Here is a 25,317-nt window from a genome sequence, read left to right on the forward strand (position 1 = left end):
CAGGGAGCCTGATGCGGGACTCGATCCCGGGACTCCAGTATCATGACCTGAGCCGAAGGCAGTCGCTTAACCAACTGAGCCACCCAGGCGTCCCTCTTCTCTCTCTTTTTTAGAAAACTATTTCATGATGCTGTTGTGTACTTTTTTTTAAGATTTTGTTTATTTGTCAGAGAGAGAGAGAGAGAGCACAAGCAGGGGGAGCGGCGAGGGGCAGAGGGAGAAGCAGGCTCCCCGCTGAACAAGGAGCCTGAGGAGGGACTCGATCCCAGGAATCCCAGGACCCTGGGATCATGACCTGAGCCAAAGGCAGAGGCTCAACTGACTAGAGCCACCCAGGCGTCCCAGTGTTGTGTATGTCTATCAGGAGATACATGATGCTTGACTCTTTTTTGTAATGTCAGCAGCCATTGATGGTCAATGCCCAGATCCATTATTTCATTAGGAGGTATAAAAGAATGATGTTCTAATTCTTTCCTTCTTCATTAGCTAAAATTCTGCTATAAAGAGATATTTCCTGGGGTCCATGGGTGGCTCAGTCGGTTAAGCATCTGCCTTCGGCTCAGGTCATGATCCCAGGGTCCTGGGGTTGAGCCCTGCATCGGGCTCCCTGCTCGGCAGGAGGCCTGCTTCTCCCTCTCCCACTCCCCCTGCTTGTGTTCCTGTTCTTGCTATCTCTCTCTGTGTCAAATAAATAAATAAAATCTTAAAAAAAAAAAAAAGAAGAACTTCCCTTTATTTACCAGTATTCAATTCATACCAGTGGTTCCTTAGTGTCTTTGAAGATGATAAGTGCACTAAAAAAAGAGAAATCATCACAACCACATGGATTTAAGCATATTTGATGTTTTCAATGCATTGTAGTTGACTTCTCATTGATGCTTATACATCCCACCTTTGACCAGCAGAACTTATTTAGGTTGGCTTTTTTTTTTTTTAAGATTTTATTTATTTGACAGAGAGACACAGTGAGAGAGGGAACACAAGCAGGGGGAGTGGGAAAGGGAGAAGCAGGTTTCCCGCTGAGCAGGGAGCCCGATGCGGGGCTCGATCCCAGGACCCTGGGACCATGACCCGAGCTGAAGGCAGACGCTTAACGACTGAGCCACCCAGGTGCCCCTAGTTTGGCTTCTGTATTAGTTTCTTAGGATGCTCTAACATATTACTACAAATGTGGTGGCTCAAAACAGAAATTTATTCTCTCACCGTTCCAGAGGCCAGAAGTCCAAAATCAAGGTGTTGGCAGGGTTGTTTCCTCCTGGAAGTTCTGAGAGAGAAACTATTCCATGCCTGTCCTCTATCTTCTGGTTGCTGGCAATCTTTGGTGTTCCTTGGCTTATAGACACATCACTCCAATCTCTGCTTCTATCTTCATGTGGCCTTCTTCCCTGTGTCTGTTAGATCTCCCTTTCCTTTCTAAGGATGCCAGTCATTGGATTTAGGGTTCACCCTAAATGCAAGATAATCTCTTCTTGAGATCCTAACTTAATTACAGCTTCAAAGACCCTAATTATGAATAGGGTCACATTTACAGGTATATCCTTTTGTACAATAAGCCCATCATGACTCCTGAATCCTTCTGAAATGAGTCACCGTCTTTGATATTTTTCTTGCTTTTTGCATGACACGATGCTCCAGGCTCATCATGTACATTTCCTGTCCCAGACCTGGAATTACTCAATTCTGAGGAATCTCTGGTTTCTTTTAGGGGAAAATGGTATTTAGAGATCACTATATAGGTGCTAAGAATGTACTAACTTTTATAATCAGTAAAAATAATCTTCACTAGGGACGCCTGGGTGGCTCAGTCGGTTAAGCATCTGTCTTCAGCTCAGGTCATGATCCCAGGGTCCTAGGATTGAGTCCCACATCGGGCTCCTTGCTCAGCGGGGAGCCTGCTTCTCCCTCTGCCTGCCGCTCCCCCTGCTTGTGCTCTCTCTCTCTCTCTGACAAATAAATAAAATCTTAAAAAAAAAAAACACTTCACTAAATAACAAAAAATTTGGCTACATTTATCATGAGTCATCAAAATGGTCTTTGATCTACTAGTACTTCAGAACTTTAAGTATCTATTCTAGAAAAATGCAAAACATATTAGATGTTCTCTATAGGATTACTTTTTTTTTTTAATTTTTCTTTTTTTTTTAAAGATTTTATTTATTTGACAGAGAGAGAGAGAGAGAGAGCACAAGCAGGGGGAGGGGCAGGCAGCAGGAGAAGGAGACTTCCCGCTGAGCAGGGAGCCCAATGCAGGACTCGATCCCAGGACCGTGGGATCATGACCCGATTCTAAAGCAGATGTTTAACCAACTGAACCACCCAGGTGCCCCTGTAGGATTACTTTAGAAGCCAAAACCTGAAACAGCATAAATAATTATGAGGGATACTGTGAAATAATTTATGGTGTTATCCCTTAATGAAATAATATATAACTATTAACAATGTTGGCAATAAAGATATTATAGCAACAGGAGAAATGCTAGTGCTGTGATGTTAATAAAAACAACAAAGGGATATGAGACTGAATTAAGTTAAGATTATAGCATACAAAACTATGTTCATGAAAAAGGACTGAAAGAAAATACTCCAAACTGCTAATATGATGGTGATGGGATTAAGTCATTATTTTAATGGTTTTTCCCCTTTGGGTCCATGGTTATTTTACTTTTATTTTTAATTTTTAAAATTATTTATTTACTTGGTTTACTTTTAATTTTATTTTTTAAAATACGCTATTATATGTGTGTGTCTTCCTTTTCTGCACACATGCAAAACAGTTAAATAGATAGTGTTTCTTCATCACTGAACTCTGGGACCTCTGCCTTGGAGGTCCTCACAGATACTGCTGTCCTGCCCTGGCAGTTCTTGGGGCTGAAGGGATTGCTGTCTCTGGCTCCAGGGCCAAACCTCTACAGATCATTCCCTGTGTGACTCAATGTGACGACGTCCCCAAACAGAGCATGCTATTGCCTCTGGCTGGCTTAACCTCAACTGTGAAGTTCTGGGGGGGAACACTTCTTATTTTGGCCTCTTGTAGTCTTGCTCTGGCTTACAGGCACTCCAAGCAGTACTGTCTGAACCATAATTTATGACTACCTTCTCATGATCCAGACATGTGTAAATAATAAACCCAAAAAGGGGGGAAGAGCACAACCTTCTCCAATTATTTTCCTTCTCTTGGCCTTAGGTGAATTCCAGACCAAATGTGAAAAGGAACTTCTAATCCCACATCGAAGGCTAAATGGAAAATTCTTCTGGGTCTTCCTCCTGCTAATGGGGAGCTCCAGGAGAGGCGTCACCCTTTCCTGCTGCACAGTTCCTGAACGTCAGCATCCAAACAATGGTTGTTTGTTTAGGCAGACTGAGGATGCTATGTACATTTCAGGAGACACATAAAAGCCCAAAGGATTTTGCTTAGCCTAGTAACGTTTCTGAGAATGGAATCACTGGTTGTGACTCATCACCACCGAGGCCGGGTCCTAGCATCGTTAGGTTTGTCACTGCTTTTCCCATATGGGAGACAGTGCTACTGACCTACTTTCAAGAGGGCATGCCCTCTGAGTAGCTGAAACAACTCTGGGGAGGAGATCAGTCATACTTTCTTGCCCAGTCTCTTTTTAACAAGGCTCCTCTGTAAAATGGCTGGCTGGACCGTCTTCTGGCTGGACAGCAAGCTTTCCCTATGAAAACTGGTCTGCCCAAGGTTGTACATGACTTGTGAAGGCCCACAATTTTACCTGCTGAGTCAAGAGGCCCAGATGGTTCAGGAAAAGGAGGCGGTGGGCAGCTCACCTGCTGGGTGGTGGCCAGACAGTACTCTGCTGTGCTTAGGATGCTGCAGATGAGGCAGAGCTCCTCTAGAGTGAACTTGGCTACTTCTGAGCCTTCCTTTTCCTTGAGGAGGCTGCTGATGGTCAGGCCTCCACTGCTGCTTGTGGTTCTGAGGAAAAGGAACAGGAACTGGTTAGGCTGGGACATTTCATTTGCTTCCTGAACTGGTAACTGCACATCTTAAGACAAAGAAAAGGGGGAAGGAAAGGCTGGATGTGGCCCAAACAAACCCACATACAATGAGCTTTTTCCTATTGACCTTACCTTGACTATCATCTGTTTAAGCTCTCTGACCATCAGGAGTAGGAAGAAACAATTCCAACAGTGAGCCAGTAATCAGTCACATTAACTATGAGGACTCTGCCACTCACAGAGAAGGCTGCTGAGTGGCCTCTCTGCTTAGCTTAGCATCTCCTGATCCAAAGAGCTGTTAGGATCATCTGTAGCACAAGAGCTTGTTCCACAACCGTTTCAGGTAAGAAAATTCTGCACAGGAATTTGTACATTGTGCTTGTGGAGGGGTACCAAAGTGAATGTTAAGACATGGTTCCTGCCCAAAGCCCCAGCTGCCTCACCCCTTTCTACTGATCTAATCATGTGTTCACAAAATGTACAAATAGTTATAAAACCTCCTGCTCTTTCCATTGTGAGAGTCTAAATTTTTTTTAAAAAGACAGACTTCAATGACACTTACCTTAAAAATAAAAATATTTTAAAAATAACCCTAACACTGCCCAGTCTTACTGGTAATCACAGATTTGACAATATCTTCATTTCCAGCACTTACAAGGGTGTGAGGATGCTGACAGTCTCTTGCACTATGGGTCAGGAGCATTAAGTTGTACAACCTTCCTGGAGGTATATTTCAGGAGCTTAAAAAACATGTTCACATTACTTGACCCAGTAGTTCTACTCCCGTTCAAGGATGCTTTTTTGAGTGTTATTTAAAATACTAAAAGAGTGAGCCCAACCTAAATGATCAATTAAGAGAAAGATAAATAAGAACTTCAGAAGTTCAGTGAGGTTCTCCTGCATGTTGGATTATCATGACATCCTGAAAAGTGTTTTGAGGACCTTGTACAGTCACAAGTGCTGAAGGTTCTCTGTTGGCCTCCCAGATCCATTCGTTACCTTCTCTTCCCTTCTCTGTGGCTCAGGAGACTGACCTCTACAGACTTATCACCCTGGCTCCCGGGCCCTCTGGCCTCCTGCTGGGTTCAGTCAACGGGAGATGCGACAAGAAGTTGGAGAGGTAGAGGAGTGGGAAGTCTGAGTCTTAACAAGGCCTCCACTCCCTCTGCTTCTGTGTGGTGTGGGCAGTGACTGTGGCCCTCCATTTTCTGTGTGGCAACCCTTCGTCCACAGCCCCAGCTCTCAAGTGAGTTTTAAAGTGGTAACAATTACCCCCTAGAATTTGGATGCTTCAGAATCCTCTGTTGGTTCCTTTCACCTTGCCCCCATTTCTGTGAATAGTTGCTTTGGTAACAATACCCTAGCTGAGCACACCATTTGTTTCCTGCTGTGACACATGGGGAAAATGCTGGCAGGATGATGTTAAGTAAAAGCAGCAGGGTACAAAACTACAAGCACTAGAGTCCCAATACTGTTAAACAAACAAAAGCACAGAAGAACAGAAAACACATACTAAAAAGTTAAATTTGTTTTCTCTGGGTGGTGAGGTTATAGCTGGCTTTTATTTTTGTCCTTCTGCTTTTCTGTGTTTTCTAAACTATAATAAACTTACATTATTTTGATGATCAGAATGTTTAAAAATTTTTTTATGATAGTCAAAGAAATTCTCATTGGTGAAATATATCTGTTACTTCAAATCTCTGGTTAGAGCATAGGAATTTTATTTTCTTTCCTCCAAATAATGTAAACTCCCACATATGACACATTTTAGTGAAAACAACAGCAACTACTTCCAGAATTATTGAATTTAGCCATGGGGATGATTTATAAATAATAAATTCCAAAGCATTACTTTAGATCATATTCCATCATAATTGAAATTGCTGTAGAACCAAAAATCTTTGGCTCCACAGCCCAGTGTAGGGCTTGAACTCATGACCTTGAGATCAAATCTTGAGCTGAGATCAAGAGTTGGACACTTAACTGGCTGAACCACCCAGGCGCCCCAGAACCAAAAATCTTTAAACTCTAATAAGCAATATAACAATATTCTAATGTCCCAGAATACAGTGAAGTCCCTATAATTAGGGGCTGTGCTATGTAACCCCCTCTCCCCAAATCCTACCACATCTTTAAACATTAGACTCTATTCAACAAGACACACACACCATAAGAGAGACTTTGGAACGTAATCAGATCCAGGGAAAAGCAGATTCATGCCTCCCGTGTGCTCATCATCCCAGGGCATACTCTCATTGAATGAAACTGCCCATGCTGTTTAAGAGTTATTGTTACCACCACCTTACCTTTTTTTGCCAACAACCTATTGTTGAACCTATATAAATTAAATACATACATAATGGAATGGACTCCCTTGAGTCCACTGTGGTTAAGATCTGACCTGTGCTGGCAGCTAGGGTGGGCATTCCCTCTAACAGTCTTGATCAGCTGTGGAATCCCATTAGAAAGGAAATAGTCTTAGACCCCTGGGAACTCAGTAAGAGTATTTCCCTCCTTGAGACTCTTAGTAGTTCGGTAAACAATTTCAGAGCAGATTTCCTGAGATTCCCATATTTAGGTATATTCAGAATCTTACTTCACCACTCCGATCAGGAAGAATAGCACTCACTTGGGTAGATTGCCAGAGAGGATTTTCCAGGCATATTCTCGGAGGTACTTCTGGAAAATGGTGGTCAGGGCGATCATTGGCTCCCCAGTACTGAGCTGAGAGCACTGCACCATGCACTTCTTGTAGTAGACAAAGAGGTCAGCACAGCTGGGGAGCACGGCACCCCCTTCGTCAGTGTTGGGCTTAGGTGGCCCCTGGGCTTTGAAATCGGCCACAAACCGGTCAATCAGCTCTCCAAGGTTTCTAGGAGGAAGAAAGCCTGCAACGTTATTTCAAGAAAGATAAAGCAAATGTGCTTACCTGCCATGAGTAAATCATTCCTAATGCTTTTCACATTTAAAACTGGACCACTTCTATCCATACCTTCATTAACTACCACCAGCACTCCTACAATAACAGCAGCAAGAATATTTGGCATTTATTTGTGTGCTGCTTTATACTTTTCAAGGCATTTCATGATCACATCTGACCCCAAGCCTCTGTAAGGGAGATAAGGTATTATTGGACCCTCTAAGAGATGAAAAAATTAAGGTCTAGAAAGTTTGTCACATAATTTAGTGGCACAGCTGAGCCTAGAAGCTACTATTTAAGTGCTTGCGCTGTTCCTACTACCATACTAGTACCATCTCCTCTCTCCAAAAATGAAAACCCTAAGTGACAACAGTGATCATTTTCTGAACACTTACGATGTACCGGGGCACACACTATGTCAGCACTTTAGAAGTGTCCTTTCACTGAACTTCACTCAATCTTCACAGTAACCTTATGAAGTATGTAGTATTCCTGTCTTCATTTTCAAAAAGCAAGGTGCAGAAAAGTTAAGGACCTTGTCCATGGTCATAGAGCAAGGGAGTAGGGGAGCCAGGATTCAAAATCAAACAGCCTGGCTCAAACCTCATGCTTTTAACCACTCTACTGGACTTCCTATCTCCGAAAACACAAAAAGGTTATGATGTCAGCAAATATTTTGATATCATTAACCTAAATGTGCCCACGGGACAGATGCTGAAACAGAGAGAAATAGTAAAGAAGTATTCTAATGTTTTCTTTCTCCTTTTATGCATTTTTTTCCTTAAAACTTCCAGCATCGAAGGTGTAAAAAATCTTGGGAGAAGAGAGGGTGTGGCAGCCCCAGGCTTGCAGCAGGTCATGATGGTGCTGATGGCTGCAGCTGTCCCCCCATTCCCCACTGAGTCATCACAGCTCGGGGCCAGCAGGGCTCTACTCATTGTTTCCTGCACAGTTGAGCTGTATGAAGAATGGGAGAAGTCCCCACCCCTTGACATTTTTACATCTTTTTAGGTTACTGTCTAAGGCTACAGGAATCCAGCTGTGCTTTCAAAATGTATTTATATAACAGGAAGGACAAGACAAGAACCACACACAGCATCAATTAGCAGGAATAGGAGAAAACTGACATTTTACTCAAGAACTTTTCTTACTGAAAGTTGATTATATCCAGATGTAGCCACTCTGCCCTCAAAGAACTTCAGGCCTAGGATAGGTCCTTGTGGTGATGGTCAGCGAGCAGGGAAAGAACTCGTTAGTTAACCTTGGAAAGCTGCAGCGTCACCACCCCTGTTCCTCGCCACCTCTGCCTGCCCCATCTTGCCATTTAATCTCTCGTTGCTCCTGCACAGGGACCCTCCACTCCAGCCAGACTCACCTTAACTGCCCCCTGCCCCATCTGTGCCCCTGACTCTGGGCCTTCGCCTGTGATGCCTGGATGCCTCCCCTGGCCAAGATGCCCCTCTGCCACCTCTCCAATCATCTGCAGGCTCGGCCCAGACAGCTCCTACTCACGCCAACCCTCTGTCTTAATTTCAACTTCTGTCACCTGCAACACACTCACGCTTTATTATTATTATTTAACACTTTACTATCAAGTGTAAGGATGTCAAATGTTCAAGAAACAGGATGGCCTTCTCCCATCCTGGGCCCGCAGCAGGCGATGCCATCAATAATGGCTCTCTTTTTCACTGATCTTTGGTGTACTTTGAGAATCCTTGAGACAGCATTCTCGCCGTCACTGAGAAGCTAAAGCTGGTACCGAAGGGGAAAGGTGCTTGCTCTACAGTAGAATCTGATTCTCCCATTATATATGTTACCACACGCTCCTTGACAGTAGGAATAAGGTCTGTTACTTCTGCTCTCCCCAGGCCCACCCCTCACGCGTATGTGTGAAGCTAATCTTCTATGTCTGTGCCCAAGACATATGCAGCGGATCAGCCCCCACACTTTGTTCCCGAAGGATGGGAACGGAAGGGTGGGTAGGTGGAGATGGGGCAGGGGCTGGTGTAGTGGAGAACATGGAACAGAAAGCAAAAGGTTCCACTTGAGTCTCCTTAGGAGAGATTCTAATTGCCAAATCTCTAGTGCCAACAAAAACAGAGGCCAGGGCTCCGAAGTGTTTTTACTTTAACCACTCATCCAATTCCCCTAGTAGCTGAAGTCAGGATACTTACTCTCCTGCCTCGTGTTTCAGAGCCAACCCAATCAATAAGATTATAAATTAATCATGCTCATAGAACATAAAGAAAATTTCCACTTAAAAAAAAACCTCTGAAGATCTTCCATACTTAGGCTGACTCCCAGGTTACTTCTGACATTGTTCCCTGTGCGGATGAGATACACACCTCAGAGTGAGCTTCCCTCCCTTACAACGAATGCGACTCTTTGCACCTGCATGCTTCTATGCCACACTGGGAAACGAGTGATCAACGTGTCCAATCCCATCAATTTTCAACTAAGCACTTCATACGTGCAAGGCTCTGGGTGCTACACATGTAAGATATAATGAATTCAACTAAAAAAACAACAAAGGTTGTCCTTTCTTTCAGGTACCAAACACTAGCCTGAGTTCTGGCGAGACCTTCTTGTAAGATGACTAGAGAAAAGAGTGTGTGGTCTATTGACCTGCTGACTGGAGTCATAAGGAGATGTTTTTTTACACTATAAAACAATTACAATCAAGTAAGAGTTTATAAAGGGTCAAGCCCTGATCAAGGTGCTGCTGGGTATGGGGGTTAAGACACAGCATTGGCCCATCAGAAGCTTTGGTCTGCCTGGGGAGATAGGACCCTCATGTTCATGATATTTAGATTCCAAGACAGCGACAAAATGCTAATTTGGCAGTACAGATAATATGAACAATTTCTTTCAGACGAAGGAAACTAGAGAGAGAATTTCGCAGCAGACTCAGGTGAGGGAATAAAGGCCTGGAGTCAGAAGCGAGCACAGTATCGGGTGTGTGGAAGGGGGGATGTAAGGAGGAGGGGACTTGGAGAAGTATGACCTACAGTTTGATTTATACAGTCCTCTGTATTCCCACAGCAAACTACTGGTAGCTTCCTGCCTTCACGCCGTCCGCCACAATCTCCCACCTGGCCACAAGCCTATAAACCAGGCACTGCGCCGGGGGCATTAGAAATACAATCTCTTCACAATGGCCCTGAAGAGAAGGCATTCTTATCTTCATCTTGTAAATGACGAAACTGAGGCTGAGCAAAATAATATAGCTTGCCCTAGGTCACAGGATTTGTCGGAGCTGGAATCTGAATGTGCGGCTGTCTGACTCCAAAGTCCAGCTCTACCCACTGTACCATGCTTTGATTTTACAACACTGAGGTACTCTACAGACAGATGGCATTGCGCTTGTGGCTGTGTTCACTTTCTCTGCACCTTAAAGGAACATGTCATGGGTGTGGATGGTATCTTTCATCCCCTCCCCTGTAGCGGGAGCTTTCTGCCCAAGAACTGTATAAGCATGTCAGGGGGCCATGCGAACTACGGCTGGGGGTCCCGATGATCAATGAAATGACCCAGGCAGTTTCTTCTGGTGGATTTGCAGTCGGCATCCCTAGCAACAATATTCTAACTGGAATGGCACAGGGAAAGGAAGATGGCAGTCAGACAAAGCTGGCAAAGAGTTGAGCATGGGCAATGCAGCTTAGGATCCCCAGGAGCTTACAGAGCTTGTTAACTCAAGGGTTCTCAAGCTAATTTGCACCCCTTCCTCCCCTGCCCTTGGGTTGGGGCCGAGGATTTGGCTCTGGTGTGGTCAGTGGGGTTGGGGAGCCAAGGTCTGGCTTAGGCACAAGTGGGAGCTGGATTACACACAGGTAAATGGAGCAAATAAGGAAATACATGGAATATCTGGGGAGCCAAGTTTCTCACTGCTGCAGAACATAGTTAGAGACGAGGAAATGGGGAGGAGAAAATAAATCCTGCAGTGTTGGATCAGAACCAGAGTTATCAGCATAAACTCGCAGGTTTTAATATGTAAGTTGGTATAAAAATAGATACAGATGTATGTGTTTATACATATTTGTATATACATACATATATTCCTTAGCTCTCTCAGCTGTGAGGACCTAAGAGCATGACATCCAGGCAGTAATGAACATACCTGATGCCCAGAACTTAGTTTCTTTTTTTTTTTTTTAAAGATTTTATTTATTTATTTGACACACAGAAAGAGACAGCGAGAGAGGGATCACAAGCAGGGGGAGTGGGAGAGGGAGAAGCAGGCCTCCCGCTGAGCAGGCAGCCCGATGCGGGGCTCGATCCCAGATCATGACCTGAGCCGAAGGCAGCCGCTTAACAACTGAGCCACCCAGGCGCCCCCAGAACTTAGTTTCTAAATATCATTCCCTGCCAAAGAAACAAGAGAGCCTGGAAAAATGGGTGACTCCAGGGCTGGGGTAGCAAAGTACCAGGTGAGGCTGGTATGTTCTGTTATGCCAGAAAGCAAGGGCCCCAGAAATGACAGGCACATGCAAAAAGCATGAAAAACCAGCCTGAAGGGGTTCCAGTGGACAAATCAGGGACAATTTAAACAATAAAATAATGATGGATCCTGAAAGAGGAAAAGGACATCAGTGGAAAAACCAGTGGGAAATCCAAATAAGGTCTGAGTTTAGTAAATAGAACTGTACCAATGTTAACTTGCTGGTGTGGTAACTGTGCTGTGGTTATGTAAGACGTTAACATCAGGAGAACTGGAGAGAAAGGAATATGGGAAATCTGCGCTATTTCTGAAACTTTTATGTAGGTTTAAATTTATTCCAACATAAACTTAAAAAAAGGTAGTAACAGCTATAATCCACGACTACGTGCTGACATAGTAAGTGGGGAAAAGAGAAAGCTTTTTCTTAAACTATAATGCAAACTAATAAACGCAGAAGAAATGCTGGTATTAGAAAAATCCTCATTCGGCAACTATCTTAGTAATAAATGATTCAGGCAAGTACCAGCGGGAGGTAAAAGATGAGAAAAAAACCTACTTATATGGTTTCAACATTTCTCCCGACAGTTACTAATTGTTAGTAATTCCTTATTAATAAAAAGAGATGCCTGGCAGACAAATGAACACCACAAGCTGTAGGGCAAACTGACACTGCGCACCTCCTGATGTGAATTACTGAGAAGAGACTGGCCCTGCTTCTGCATAAATCATAAATCATGAGGAAACATTAGTCAAACCCAGATGGAGGGACATTCCACAAACGAACTGGCCTGTACTCTTCAAAAATTTCAAGGTCACGAAAGATAAAGAAAGAATGAGTTGTTTTTCTGGATTGAAGAGACCAAAGAGACATGACAAGTATATGGACCCTGTGGTCCTGGCACGGATCCTGGATTGAGAAAAGACATGATGGACGGGGACCACCGGCGAAATGGAGTGGCATCTACGAATAAAATGGTACTAATGGATCAAGTTAACTTCCTGACGTTGATAGGTGTACTGTGGTTAGGTAGACTGCGTGCTTATTTACAGGAAACACAGACTGAAGTCCTGAGGAGTAATGGGGGCACTCTTGCCTGCAATTTGAAGAGTGTCTATGCTGAGAAATCTCTTCTCCAAGAGTCAGCCAGAGAAAATCACTACATTCCCAAGAGTAAAAGTTATACGAACTTCCTTCTGGAACATAAACAAAAATTGAGAAAGCCGCTTAAAGCATAGAAGGACAGCTCAGCCAACTCCGCTAAGGAGATGGCTTTGGGGATATCCCTACTTCCTTTCTCCTCCCTAGGTCCCGGCTCTGCAGTCCTCCTACTGCTGTTTGGCTTTTGGCTGGCTCAGGTGCTGCCAGAACTTTCCCTGGGCAGGTGGGAGGCTGGGAAGACGAGAGGGCAGACCCCATGCCAGGCCCAACAGAAAGCTGGCAACACTGATCAGGCCACCCAACCGCTGATGAGTCTGGAACAAGGGCACCAGGCGGGCAGGGCAGGCACAGCTCCTACCACTCATGCCAAGTGCCAACATGTCCTCTCATCTCATCCTCGCCACTAAGTGCACTGGAGAGAGGACAAAACCAACTCTGAGAGGTTGAGTACCACGCTTGAGGTCCCAGGCTAGTGAGTGAAGAGCTCGGACTCAAATCCAGGTCTGTCTGGCATCCAGGCCCACGCTCTTTCCACTACACTGTGTTGGGTCTCTGTCATCTGGGGGCTTGTGAATGGCCTAAGATTTTCCTTCCTTGCAGATTTTTGAGTCAGAGCTACAAGAATGAAATACGTACAAAATCAGTCCCCCACCTGAGTTTCTTCCCTTAGGAGTCTTGGACAAAAGGGAGGAAGGGTTTTGTAGAACCCCTTGAAATTGCACTCAAGATAGCGTGTGGGTTTATGTGAATTTTTTTTTTGGCAAGGGGAGTCTACAGTTTCATCGGGCTCTCAAAGGGATCTGTGACTCAAAAAAGGTTAATAGCCACCGCTTCAGGCATTATTTTGTCTGATTCTCTGCTTTAAAAGATGAGGAAATGGATTTCTTGAACTCTATTTTCTACTTCCAAGCCTTTGCTGCTTACTCTGGAGCGACAACAGCACAACCTACGCAATTCTCCTACGAGTAGCTTCTGCTACTTCCCCGGTGCTGTGGAAACATCCTAGTGAGGCCAAGTGGCAGGAGGAGTGGCCAGCACTTCATTTTTCATACAGAAATGGAGAGTCCCTAAGGAAGGGAGGTCTGGCTCTCTGCCCGAAGCATCATGAACAATGAGTACACTTTATATGAATCAAGGCCATGTGAAAAGAGTAGATACCAGAATTATGATAATTCAGAAAAATGACTCTCTAGACCAGGTAGGTTTGGGGAAAGTACATGGTTATCTCAGATATGCACTTTAAACTCTGGATCCAACAGCTTTTAAACCTTTCTAAAAATAAGAATTTGGGTTGATGAGGGAAGAACGGGCTTTGTCCAAAAACAGTCATCCAGGTGGGCTGCTCAAGACCTGTGTAATCTCATAGATAAATAACGGATCTTTTACCTGCTCCTCCAGATGTCTTATTAACTTCCTGAGAAATAATTTTTTTTTAAGACTTTATTTATTTATTTGAGAGACAGAGAGAGAACGAGTGATGGGGAAGGGGGGCGGGGGAGAGAGTGAGCAGCAGACTCCCTGCCAAGCAGGAAGCCCAACTCAGGGCTTGATCCCAGGACCTGCAGATCATGACCTGAGCCTAAGGCAGTCGCTTAACCGACTGAGCCGCCCAGGCGCCCCAGAGAAAGAACTTTTTCACACAGAAGACAGGGTGTTCCAAAGGAGCAAATAGCAATAAGTAATTACTGCCTTTCTGTGTACCTTCGGATATAAGCCCAATGGATAGACGGGAGGAGGCGACTGGCTTTACAAGGCAAAACGTGAAAGCAACTCTTTTTTGGGGGAGGATGGTGGGCAGGAGGTTGTTTTTGTTTTTTAAAAGATTTTATTTTATTTGACAGAAAGAGACACAGCGAGAGAGGGAACACAAGCAGGGGAAGTGGGAGAGGGAGAAGTAGGCTTCCCGCAGAGCAGGGAGCCTGACATGGGGCTTGATCCCAGGACCCCGGGATCATGACCTGAGCAGACGCTTGACGACTGAGCCACCCAGGCGCCCCAGGAGGTTGTTTTTGTTAACATAGAAGCTCTTCTACAAAGTTCATTTTCTACGACTTTCTATGAAACATTTTGTAATTGGGGACAAAAAGAGTAGATACAAACTACAAAATAAAATAGGTGAATAATAATAATGTTCCATGTAGTGATTCCACTTGAAACAGTCTCTTAATCTTATGGTTTCTCTCTGAAACGTATTCGGAAAAAAGAATTTGCTAATCCACAAAGAACCATTACAAAAAAAAAAAAAAAGGGACTAAATTTCAGCGCCTAAATGCTTTCCCAGAGAACTCCCTTTGAGAACTTTCTCACAGCCACCACTGTGCTCCCTGCCTGAGCCACTGTCTGTCTGGTCCTCCCAAGTGCATTCTTCAGGCTACAAGGCCTCATCTCAGAGCTGGGGCCAGCCTGTCTCCAGAAACTTGACCTTTCCAAAATCTGCCTTCCAGTGTGGAAAGGCCTTTACCAGTTCCTGTGGCTGGGGACAGAGGTTCAGGGATGAGGAGGGGTCTTCCTCCTTTGCATGAATAACGGACATTGGAACTTGAAGATACTCCTCTGACTGTGAGAAACTTGGCTGCAGTGGGCTGCTTTGTGAAAATTTTCGGAACTCCTGAGTTTGTAAAAAGCATATATGTTAAATGGTTGATAATCCATAAAAGAAAGCAAGAATCCACCAGTCCATACTGACAGAAATACACACGCACACGAGGGAGAGGGGGAAGTACTTCCTTACAGAAGAACTCCAATTAACAATAGAGGAGACATGATGGAAACAGAAAATCAACATTTGGCAAACACTACAGTAATAACTGCTTCGGGCAGAAATCATCAAGGATGTCAAAATGAGTGGGAAAAGTGTGAGGAGAAACAGGATATTCACATAGTCCCAAGTATCCCCCCATGAGATACTTATTAATTACAAAGAGAAAAACAGCAGCTTCACAGCAGAGAAAGCTAGCAGGCGTCACCTTAAGCAAGTGATCAACGTTAACATCACCAGTAACGGGACACAGCCACATGATGTACCTCCTGATATGACGTACCCAGAGGGACACAACATCACCTGCATGGTATACTTGCCCGCAATGCATAATCTGGATTTAATCAAGAGCAAACATCAGACAAACTGAAACTGAGGGCACTGCAGAAAATAACTTGTCAATACTCTGTGAAGTGTCAAGGTCATGAGAGACAAACAAAAGACTGGGGAAGTATTAAAGGTTAAGGGAGACTAAAGAGACCTGACAACCAAAGGCACGGTGGGACTTTGAGCCAGAAAGTGGACATTCATGGCACAATGTTACCCTCCTGATTTTGATAACTGTGATTATGTATAAAATGGTAGCATTCTCTGGGGGAAGGATCTATGAGAATTTTTTGTAACTTTTTTGTAAGTCTAAATTATCTCAAAATGAAAACCTAAACAAATTATACTTGAAAACATGTATATTAGAGAGTAGGTTTTCTTTCTCCATTTTCCAGTGCCTGACATGGTCAAGCCTGTGTAGCTATGTAAGAAGAGCTCAGTGCCCAGATGGGAAGGGGTTGTTGGGATCCATTTGGGACCTTATTAGAGTCAAACTCAGGCTTCTACGATTTATGGATACAATGAACGATAACATTCACAAGATATAAAAATACCCTTAGAAGGTTTCCAAGGAGGGTCACAGGAGGCCTGCCAAGTCTCTCCTTCAGCCTCTGGAAGGAGTTGTGCCCTTGTGAGGCCCAACCATGACCAGAGGAGGGAGAAATGCAGTAGAAAATAGCAAAACGTTCATCACTCACTTGTCCTGGGACTCAATATACACGTAGAGATGAGGCTCGAAACACTTGGAAACAATGCCATGAAATGGATTGTCTGGGGCTTTCGGCTTCTTTGGCTGTAAAGGGGGGAAAAAAGAAGAAAGCAAGCTATGCTTGAGCTATCTTTGCAAGTTTTCAAGCAATTTCAAAGAATACATCCCTTCAAAGTTTACTCCTGACGTAGATAAGAAGCACTCAATGTAACTGAACTGGGGCTGTGTCTTGCATTATGATTCATGCCAGTTTGGCTCATTATGAACAATGAGCCATCACTGACTTGCCCTGGATGGTGAAAGATTTACTGCTACTCTGATAACACATGTGCTTTCAATTTGGAATCTATTCATCATCCGACTGATGTTTTAAAATTTTAAATCCTAGCTAATAACAGTACCTTATTTATATTTGTACAGTGCTTTAGAATTTATAAAGTGGTTTCATGTGATCTATTTTTGACAGCCTCCATTTAGTGATTGTTTTTATGGACCAAGCACTTTAACATGAAATAACATCTCATCTATTCCTCACAACAACCCTCGGTGTAGGAATTATTACTACTATTTCACACCTAAAGAAAGGAAGGCTCAGAGGGTTTTAGCAGCCTGCCCAAAGGCACACGGCCTGAATTAGAACTCTTTCTATTATAGCACTGCTTTGCCGTGATGGTTCCCAGACTGTTGAATTGCACTAACGAGTAAATGCAAGAAAAAGAACGGTAAAGGACCAACACAGCATTGCTAACTTTTTGTTTTGCCACCTTCCATTCTCGCGAGTCCCTAAGAGTTATTTTACACCCAAACATTCTATCGGGAGAAAATAGCAGCATGAGAGCAGTCCTTCCTATGAAAAGACAGTTGGTGACCTTATACCAGATAGATATATATATAGATAGACAGACAGATAGACAGGCAGGCAGGCAGGCGGGCTGTTTTGTCTTTATTGTTTGCCTTGGACCATTGTAAAACAGGGCCAGCACTGGTCCTCAGTTGATACCTAAAAACCACTGATATACAGGACATCTAGGTAGGCAAGCATTTAAAAACTCTATTGGCTTCCTAATTCCTTTTCCAAAATATCTAAAAAATAAGCAAAGATCTGCCTACATATCTTTCTATTTCTAAAAAAAGTCAATTCTATTTATCATCAAATGCCAACAAAAGGATCCTGAGCCCTTGCTGGGGTTGATACTAGAGTACAATTTGGGCATAAATTGATACCCACAGCATACTTGCTGGATTGAACTGTTCATATCTTTTAATAAATATAGGAAAAACTAAGCTCCTAATGACAAACAGAATAATGATTCCCTTCTCCTAGTAACTTCTAAAAATAAAATACTGTAATGGTTAAAAGCATCTGTAAAATCTGGAAATGAACACCAAAAATTAAATGTCAACCTTAGACATATCCCCTTCAATCTCCTGTTTAGCTCTCTCCCCTCATCACCTTCGGAGAGTTCCATGTCTTTAAGTTTTTTTGCAAGATTTTTAGAAACTCTGGTCTAAAATAATTACAATCAGGCTATTTTCCTTATCATCCAGAAGCTACCGCCAAAGTCAGGTCTGAGGCTGAGCCCACAAGAGACTCCCCAGCCTGGGTTCACTGAGTTTGAACTGGCTGGATCCAAAGTTCCACTTCATTTCACAGATACCCTGGGAGTTTCTCCCACACTCCCATCAGTTTAAAATGGCGAATCCATCATGTAGTACAATGGCTGTGTAGGGGTGGTCCTTACCTAATTGTTCTATATTTTCTGAATCAGTTATCTATTTTTTTATTATTTCATTCTTTTCAATAAGGTGATTGTTAAATGAATAGACAAATGTGGTTTGTCTAACTTATATACGACCAGATACCCTGATTTTATTTTATTATTATTATTTTTTAAAAATTTTATTTATTTATTTGACAGAGAGAGAGAGATAGTGAGAGCAGGAACACAAGCAGGGGGACTGGCAGAGGGAGAAGCAGGCTTCCCGCGGAGCAGGGAGCCTGATGTGGGGCTCGATCCCAGGACCCTGGGATCATGACCCAAGCCGAAGGCAGATGCTTAACGACTGAGCCACCCAGGCGCCCATGATATCCTGATTTTAGAATTGAAAACTATAGCCACAATACCCAGATATCTTTTTATTAATAAAATATAATCATTGTAAGGATTATAATTATCCCCTTTATTTATATTTTCTTCTTGTGCCAAAAATATTCATATGTCTACAGGATAGCTTCTGGGAATTATAAATTGGGAGTTTATATAATACAGAATGTTGTCATGTTTTAAATCAACATATTTTAAATCAAATATTTTGTATTTGGCTTTGTTTACCAATTTATGTGCAATTTTCCAATTACTGACATTGTTTTAGTTTATCACCTTAGAATGGCTACATTGTGAAATTTAAGCTCTATAAATTAGATAGTCGTACTGTACTGATATTACATTTTCTAATTTTGATCTGTGGTAATTTAAGTGAATGGCCTTCCTGTTAGGAAATACATATAGAAATATTTAGAGGTAAAGGACATGATATATGCTAATTTACAAACTATTCCAAAAGAGAGAGAGATAGAGAGAGAGGGAGAGCGAAGACAGGGAGAGAGAGAGGGAGAGGAGGAATGGGGGTGGAAAAAAAGGAAATGGTAAAGTAAATGTAGCAAAATGTTAACAACTGGTAAACCCAGATGAAAGATATTTGAGAGTTCTTGTAATATTCTTAAAACTCTTCTCTAATTTAGGTATTTTCTTTTAAAAAAGTAAAAAATAACAACAAAAAGCTTGGGAGATGGGTGCCAACGGCCTGGCAGATAACCCCAGAGACAACTGTGGAGCACTCAAGCAAGGGCACGTCACCAACACTTTGGACAGTCTGGAGGGCAGCAGTGTGGGAAAACACAGGCATTTGTGATTGAGTAAAATAGGGCTTAGAATCAATTTCACGGTTTTTTTTTTTTTTTTTAAGATTTTATTTATTTATTTGAGAGAGAGAGAATGAGAGACAGAGAGCACGAGAGGGAAGGGGATCAGAGGGAGAGGCAGACCCCCCACCGAGCAGGGAGCCCGATGTGGGACTCGATCCCGGGACTCCAGGATCATGACCTCAATTTCACGGTTTTAACAACACACTATAGTTATGGTAGCGGTCACCACTGGGGGAAGCTGAGAGATGGGTACACGGGACCTCTCTGTACTCTGCAACTACTTATGAGTTTATAATTATACAGGAAAGTTGGACTCTGAACGTGAAGTGGTTTTAGGAATATCTTAACCTATTTATTTTGCTCCTATTTTCCTTTTTATGTATGTGCAAGGGTGATATACAATAAAAATCTGGGTCTACGGAAGTCTGAGGAGCTCATTCAGAATATGTATAAGAGACAGATTCTAAGTGATAAAAGAAAACAGCTCCATGCTGTTCCAATGAAGTCATCTCGGCCAGTCTTCCCCCAGACCGTGTGCTCGATGAGGCCCCGCAGAGCACTCTGACCTTGGCACCCAGAGAGCTGCATCATCAGACTGTGGCTGTCCCAGCCCTACGGGCAGGTGACCGCTCCGCCCCACCTCTGCCCACTAATGCCACTCCTGGCGGTGCGGGGACACCCTACACCACAGCTCCAGGTCCCTTGTGTGAGCTGGAAGCAAAAGGGGAACAATGGGAGGGACTGCCCCAAGTTTCCTTTTTGCCTTTTTCCCACAGGGCTGCCTCCAGCCTATAGCTGCTTGGTGACTGTGCTCCTATTTAGATAAGAGGTGCTGGAATTTCAGCTCACACTGGCGTCGCCCTGTGCACCGTCTGGCTCCCCAAAGGGTTGAGTCTCTGCTGAAAGAACATCCAAAGGCATTTAGCAGTAGCATTTGGGCTGCCTGTCTGACTGTGTGAATTCTATCCAAGAGCCGCAGATGTTTCAGTTATTTCCTCCCGGAGTTTGAGGGAATAATAGAAGGTTACTGTTGTCACAGTAAGGAGCTCTGCAGCTGGCCCCATTTCCTTTTATTACCATCCAATGTAAACAGATTAAATCTAACTGCTTGGATCACCAGAAGGGTACATTTTTAAACCAGAAATTCCTTATTTCTTCTCCCTTTTTCTTCGAGCACCCTCAGTCCCCTTTCAGATGCCATTTTTCATCACTGGGAGTGTGTTGGCAACTGGTGGCTCAAACTAAATACCTTTTCTCAAGTTCACACTCCTTTCTCAACAGCCTACACTGCAGGAGTGAGCAGGGAGGGACCCTGCCCTTGAGGGCCAACTGTCCACTTACTGCAGTGACACAATGGGTTGGGTAACCCCAGACGACCGCTGGGGGCCTACCCCCACACCTCTGGCTCAGCTTACCCCTAGCTTCCTGTGGACTTCCTCCCTAAGGCCCCACGGGGCTCCTGCGCTTCCTGTAAACCCAACTCCAGAAGCCAGTAAGTGGCCGGGAAGAGGGAGATCCTGGAGCTGCCCCCTAATGGACAACAAGCAAGACAAGTGCTGGGGAGGCTGCGGGAGGCTGGGGATGGTGTCCAGGTGTCATTGCTAACAAGTAACAACCAGCGAAACTGCAGGTGGGTCATTTAGTACAGGGGTTTTTGATACTTTTTTTTAAACAGATCTCAAACCCTTGGCTCGAAAGAAATTTTACCTGGAATTCCATGATAAAAGTGACTCAGAACAGAACTGCTCTGTTTGGAGGGAGTCAGAGCCCTGGTCTCCTCCCAACACCCCACAATGACATGTGATGGGGCACCAAGGAATATAGTTTGAAAACCACGGGCTTTGTCTAAAGATGAAAACACGAGGCAAGTCTAGAGAGAGTAAAAACCTACCACGTGGTCAGTTAATGGCAGACCAGAGTCTGCCTCTGCTTTACCCCCTGTATCTGTGCTCTGTGTCCTTAGAATGAGCAGTCTTGGTCCTTACAACAATAACCTCTAGCTTCCAGGATGAGCAAAAAGTTCCATGAGAGAGACAAATCATATTTTATCTAGTAAACACAATTTGTAGTAATGGGGGCCTCTATATAATCCAGTTTAATGATATCCAGAGATGACTAGCTGAAGGGCTAACTTTTCATGCCAGCACAAGGACAATGACAGCCACCGGCACTGGGAAGACACAAGGCCCTGAACACGGTACTACAACCCAAAGCAAGCTCAAAGGGTGCAGGTGATGGAGTGTGGGTGGAAGACACACCAGAAGAACGAGCTCTACATCCAGATTCCTTTCTTTTCCTTCCTCCCCAAATGCAAGATGCATTTCTTTAGTTAGAAGAAATCTTTTGTTATCTCCCACACCAGCTGGTATGATGGCTTTAAATCAATTATAGCTAATCCCACAGATCTCTGGGATATAGCCATAAGGCATCCTTCCATTTTTATCCATTCACCTGTATTCATGGGGTTCGTTTCTGTGACCTCCTCTTCTCACTGAGACAGCCCGGTGTAGTACAAGAGCTCCATGGTGGGAATTCTAGTCTCTTGACTTCTAGACCTTGCTTCCAGTCCTAGCTCGTCCATGCCCAAACTCTGTAACCCTGGGCAAATCACTTAACCTCTCTGAGCTGCACACACTATAGCTCATATAAAATCCCTATAAAATGAGAGGCAGGCATTGGGAAGACGAAATGAAATAAAGCACATAAAAGACTTTGAAACTATAAAGCCCATAAAAATGCGGGGTATCCATGTTATTACAATTATTTAATCAGTGGAGCAGACACATTTTACTGCATCACTTCAGAACTGCTCCTGGAAATGCTGTTCTCTGGGCTCCTGCCATGATTGTACACCTACCCTCTCCGTGTGAGGAATGCAGGCAAGTTCGTGGCTATGGGGTTCCCAGGCTGGTCTTCCCGGCCAGCCTCCCTTTCGGTGGTGTCTGGAGCAAAACACTATAAAATAACCCTCGAGCAGCCAAGTGTAGAAAATTAAAAAGAAGGATCACTAATCCAGACAGGAAAAGGCCTGATTTATTGCTCTAACCACTCTGTCATAAAATGGCAATGAAACAAAAACACCATTCTATAGGATGAAGGGAGAGGAAATTTAGAGTTGGACAGAAAATCCGAAGGAAATGAAAGTGCTAGTGTGCTCTGAAAAGTAACTCTCCAAATATGCCAGTGGTCACCTTGATGTTTCCAGGCCTCCCCGATGCCTTCCAGACCTCAAGTGCTCAGCTTGCACTGAGTGGAGGCCTCTCCTAGCTGATGGTGCTGAGAATTCCACCGGGGATCCTCGAGCCTCTCTCATGTCGTCACCGGCCAGATGAGAACCCAACCGAGAGTTAGGCTGGCAGGTGCAGGAGATGATGAATGAGGCAGGCAGGGTTCTGCCGCCGCACTGCATGGACCAATTAAGCTTGTGCAGGTTGCTCGTTTCAGCGGGGAAGTTCTTTGGGAACAGAGGTTGGCAGGAAAGCTGCTCTCTCTACTCCGTTTTCAAAATGCACCTTCAGATAAGGGCTTTCTATAAAGACCACCGAAGTTGTAATCTCTGAACGTGCTCAATGGCCAAAGGGCCACGTGTAGAGGGGGAAGACCCATTTTCAGAAGCAAACGTTTGGTAGGAGGCACATGGAAAGGCAACCTGGACTTACCTGATCTAAATCTCCTTTCTCCATCGCCAGTTCCTCCATCTCTGGTGCTGGCTCATCTTCCAGGAAGGGATTGGTGGATGGGGGTGGAGACTCAAGTTTTTTCTGCTAAGAAGATGAGAGAAAGAGATAAGTATTTTCTGAGCATATTCTCAATACCTTTCCCCATTGATCTGCTTTTTCCGAGTCTCTCCAACCCCTAAATCATGAAATCTAAATCTGATCTAACGAGCAAGGACTGAGACAACACGGACCACACTCTTACCTCCCAGCCTTCATACTATTTCCCATCTTCCTGAAACCTACTGCCCACCCCACCCCAATCCCAATCTGGCTAAAATTCTCATTCATCCTTCAGCCCTCAAATTAGAAGTCCCTTCTTCTGGGAAGCCTTCCCCAACTCTTAAGTTTGGGACAGATGTCCCTGCTACATGTTTCCATCCCACCCAGTATGTCTACCTACCCAGGTATTTATTAAAATATCACAACTGTCCATTTATTTGTCTTGTCCCCACTAGATTCCATGATGGCGAGGGATCATGTCTGTCTTATTCCCCTTCCTATATCTGGGTGCCTGGCATTTCCTAGCTGCTCCCTAAATATGAATGAATCAAAATGCTGGATGGGTTGGAATTCAAGAACAAACTATAAAGCTAATCTTAATCTTATGTGTTCTAGATTATAGACAGAAGTCTCTTCCCAAATAAGTCTCATTACAACAAGCACAACAGAATCTCCTTGGGAAAGATTAGTTCTCAGGACCTGATTCTGACCACTCTTTTAGCACATGTCATTTAGTGGGACCACAGGCTGGAGTGGGAAAGCTGGGGGCAGGAGGTGTGGATTTTAGCTCCAATTCCACAACGCTGGCCAATTGCCTAACTTCTCCTGGCCACAACAGCCTCATCTGTTGCACAAGGTTGCAGTTACAGGATTACCAGAAGGATCAGATGTGATGAAGGGTACGGAAAAAAAAAGGGGGGGGGTGCGAAAGGCAGCAAGGAGCACATGACATGTATAAGGGACACTGGTGATGATAACTCAGTGCAGCAACAGAATCGAGGCAGCTCTTGGGAATTTTTTGTGCAAATTTGGCCCCAAGATGTTGTTTATGCCAGGGAGCTAAAAGAAAACTAAGTGGACAAGGAGGAGAAAAGGAATTGGCTGGTGCTGGGGATGAGGGGAAGGGTCAAGAAATGGCTCTTTGCAATGTCCACAATAGCCAAACTATGGAAAGAGCCAAGATGTCCATCAACAGATGAATGGATAAAGAAGAGGTGGTGTATATATACAATGAAATATTATGCAGCCATCAAAAACCCCCCAAAATCTTGCCATTTGCAACGATGTGGATGGAACTAGAGGGTATTATGCTAAGCGAAATAAGTCAATCAGAGAAAGACAAGTATCATATGATCTCACTGATATGAGGAATTCTTAATCTCAGGAAACAAACTGAGGGTTGCTGGAGTGGTGGGGGGTGGGAGGGATGGGATGGCTGGGTGAAAGACATTGGGGAGGGTATGTGCTATGGTGAGCACTGTGAATTGTATAAGACTGATGAATCACAGACCTGTACCTCTGAAACAAATAATACATTATATGTTTTTTTTTTTTTAAAGATTTTATTTATTTATTTGACACACAGAGAGATAAGAGAATACTAGCAGGGGGAGCAGCAGGAGAGGGAGAAACAGGCTCCCCGCGGAGCAGGGAGCCCGATGCGGGACTCGATCCCAAGACCCTGGGATCATGACCTGAGCTGAAGGCAGATGCTTAACCAACTGAGCCACCCAGGCGTCCCAATACATTATATGTTAAAAAAAAAAAAGAAGAAGAAGATAGTAGGAAGGGAAAAATGAAGGGGGGGGAATTCGAGGGGGAGATGAACCATGAGAGATGATGGACTCTGAAAAACAAATTGAGGGTTCTAGAGGGGAGGGGGGTGGGGGGATGGGTTAGTCTGGTGATGGGTATTAAGGAGGGCACGTACTGAATGGAGCACTGGGTGTTATACGCAAACAATGAATCATGGAACACTACATCAAAAACTAATGATGATTAACATAACATAATAAAATAAAAAAAATTAAAAAAAAGAAATGGCTCTTTGGAGACAAGAAGCCAGGTGGAAAGGGTGTCTCTAAATGTACTTGTGACACTTTTGCATGTAATCAGCAGAGCAACTTCAACTAACCCCTAAGCCAAGAGGGCCAGCACATGGACTGTAGTGTGAATGACTTTATCAAGTGCCAGGACACCAGCTGAAGATATACCAAGAAAAAAAAAAAGAAAAAGAAAAAGAAAAAGAACAAAACTAACAAAAACAATCCAGAAAAATATGAAAAACTTAAACACAAAAAACACAAACCATTCTGGTGTCTGGTTTAGGCCTTAAGACCATTCTGCTTACACTCATGTAAACTACTTAATTTTCAGCCCAAACACTTGGATGCTGTTATGT

At 43.8% G+C, this 25,317-nt stretch overlaps 1 protein-coding gene across 3 annotated transcripts in view; it reads right to left on the reverse strand.

Moving 5' to 3' along the window:
* The window catches only part of VPS53 (VPS53 subunit of GARP complex), a 140,202-nt gene that overhangs the window by 44,408 nt on the left and 70,477 nt on the right, over nt 1-25,317 (reverse strand). For 2 of the 3 annotated variants that reach the window (XM_078068093.1, XM_036070924.2), the window contains 4 exons: nt 22,857-22,961; nt 16,261-16,355; nt 6,590-6,832; nt 3,790-3,937 (listed from right to left, as the gene is read on the reverse strand). In XM_078068093.1, coding sequence (XP_077924219.1) covers nt 3,790-3,937; nt 6,590-6,832; nt 16,261-16,355; nt 22,857-22,961 — 591 coding nt within the window. The remainder of the gene's footprint in view (nt 1-3,789; nt 3,938-6,589; nt 6,833-16,260; nt 16,356-22,856; nt 22,962-25,317) is intronic. The other variant, XM_036070925.2, reaches the window with a different exon arrangement.

This window comes from Halichoerus grypus, chromosome 2 (genome assembly GCF_964656455.1).
Source record: "Halichoerus grypus chromosome 2, mHalGry1.hap1.1, whole genome shotgun sequence".
In the NCBI taxonomy this organism is placed as follows: Eukaryota; Metazoa; Chordata; class Mammalia; order Carnivora; family Phocidae; genus Halichoerus; species Halichoerus grypus.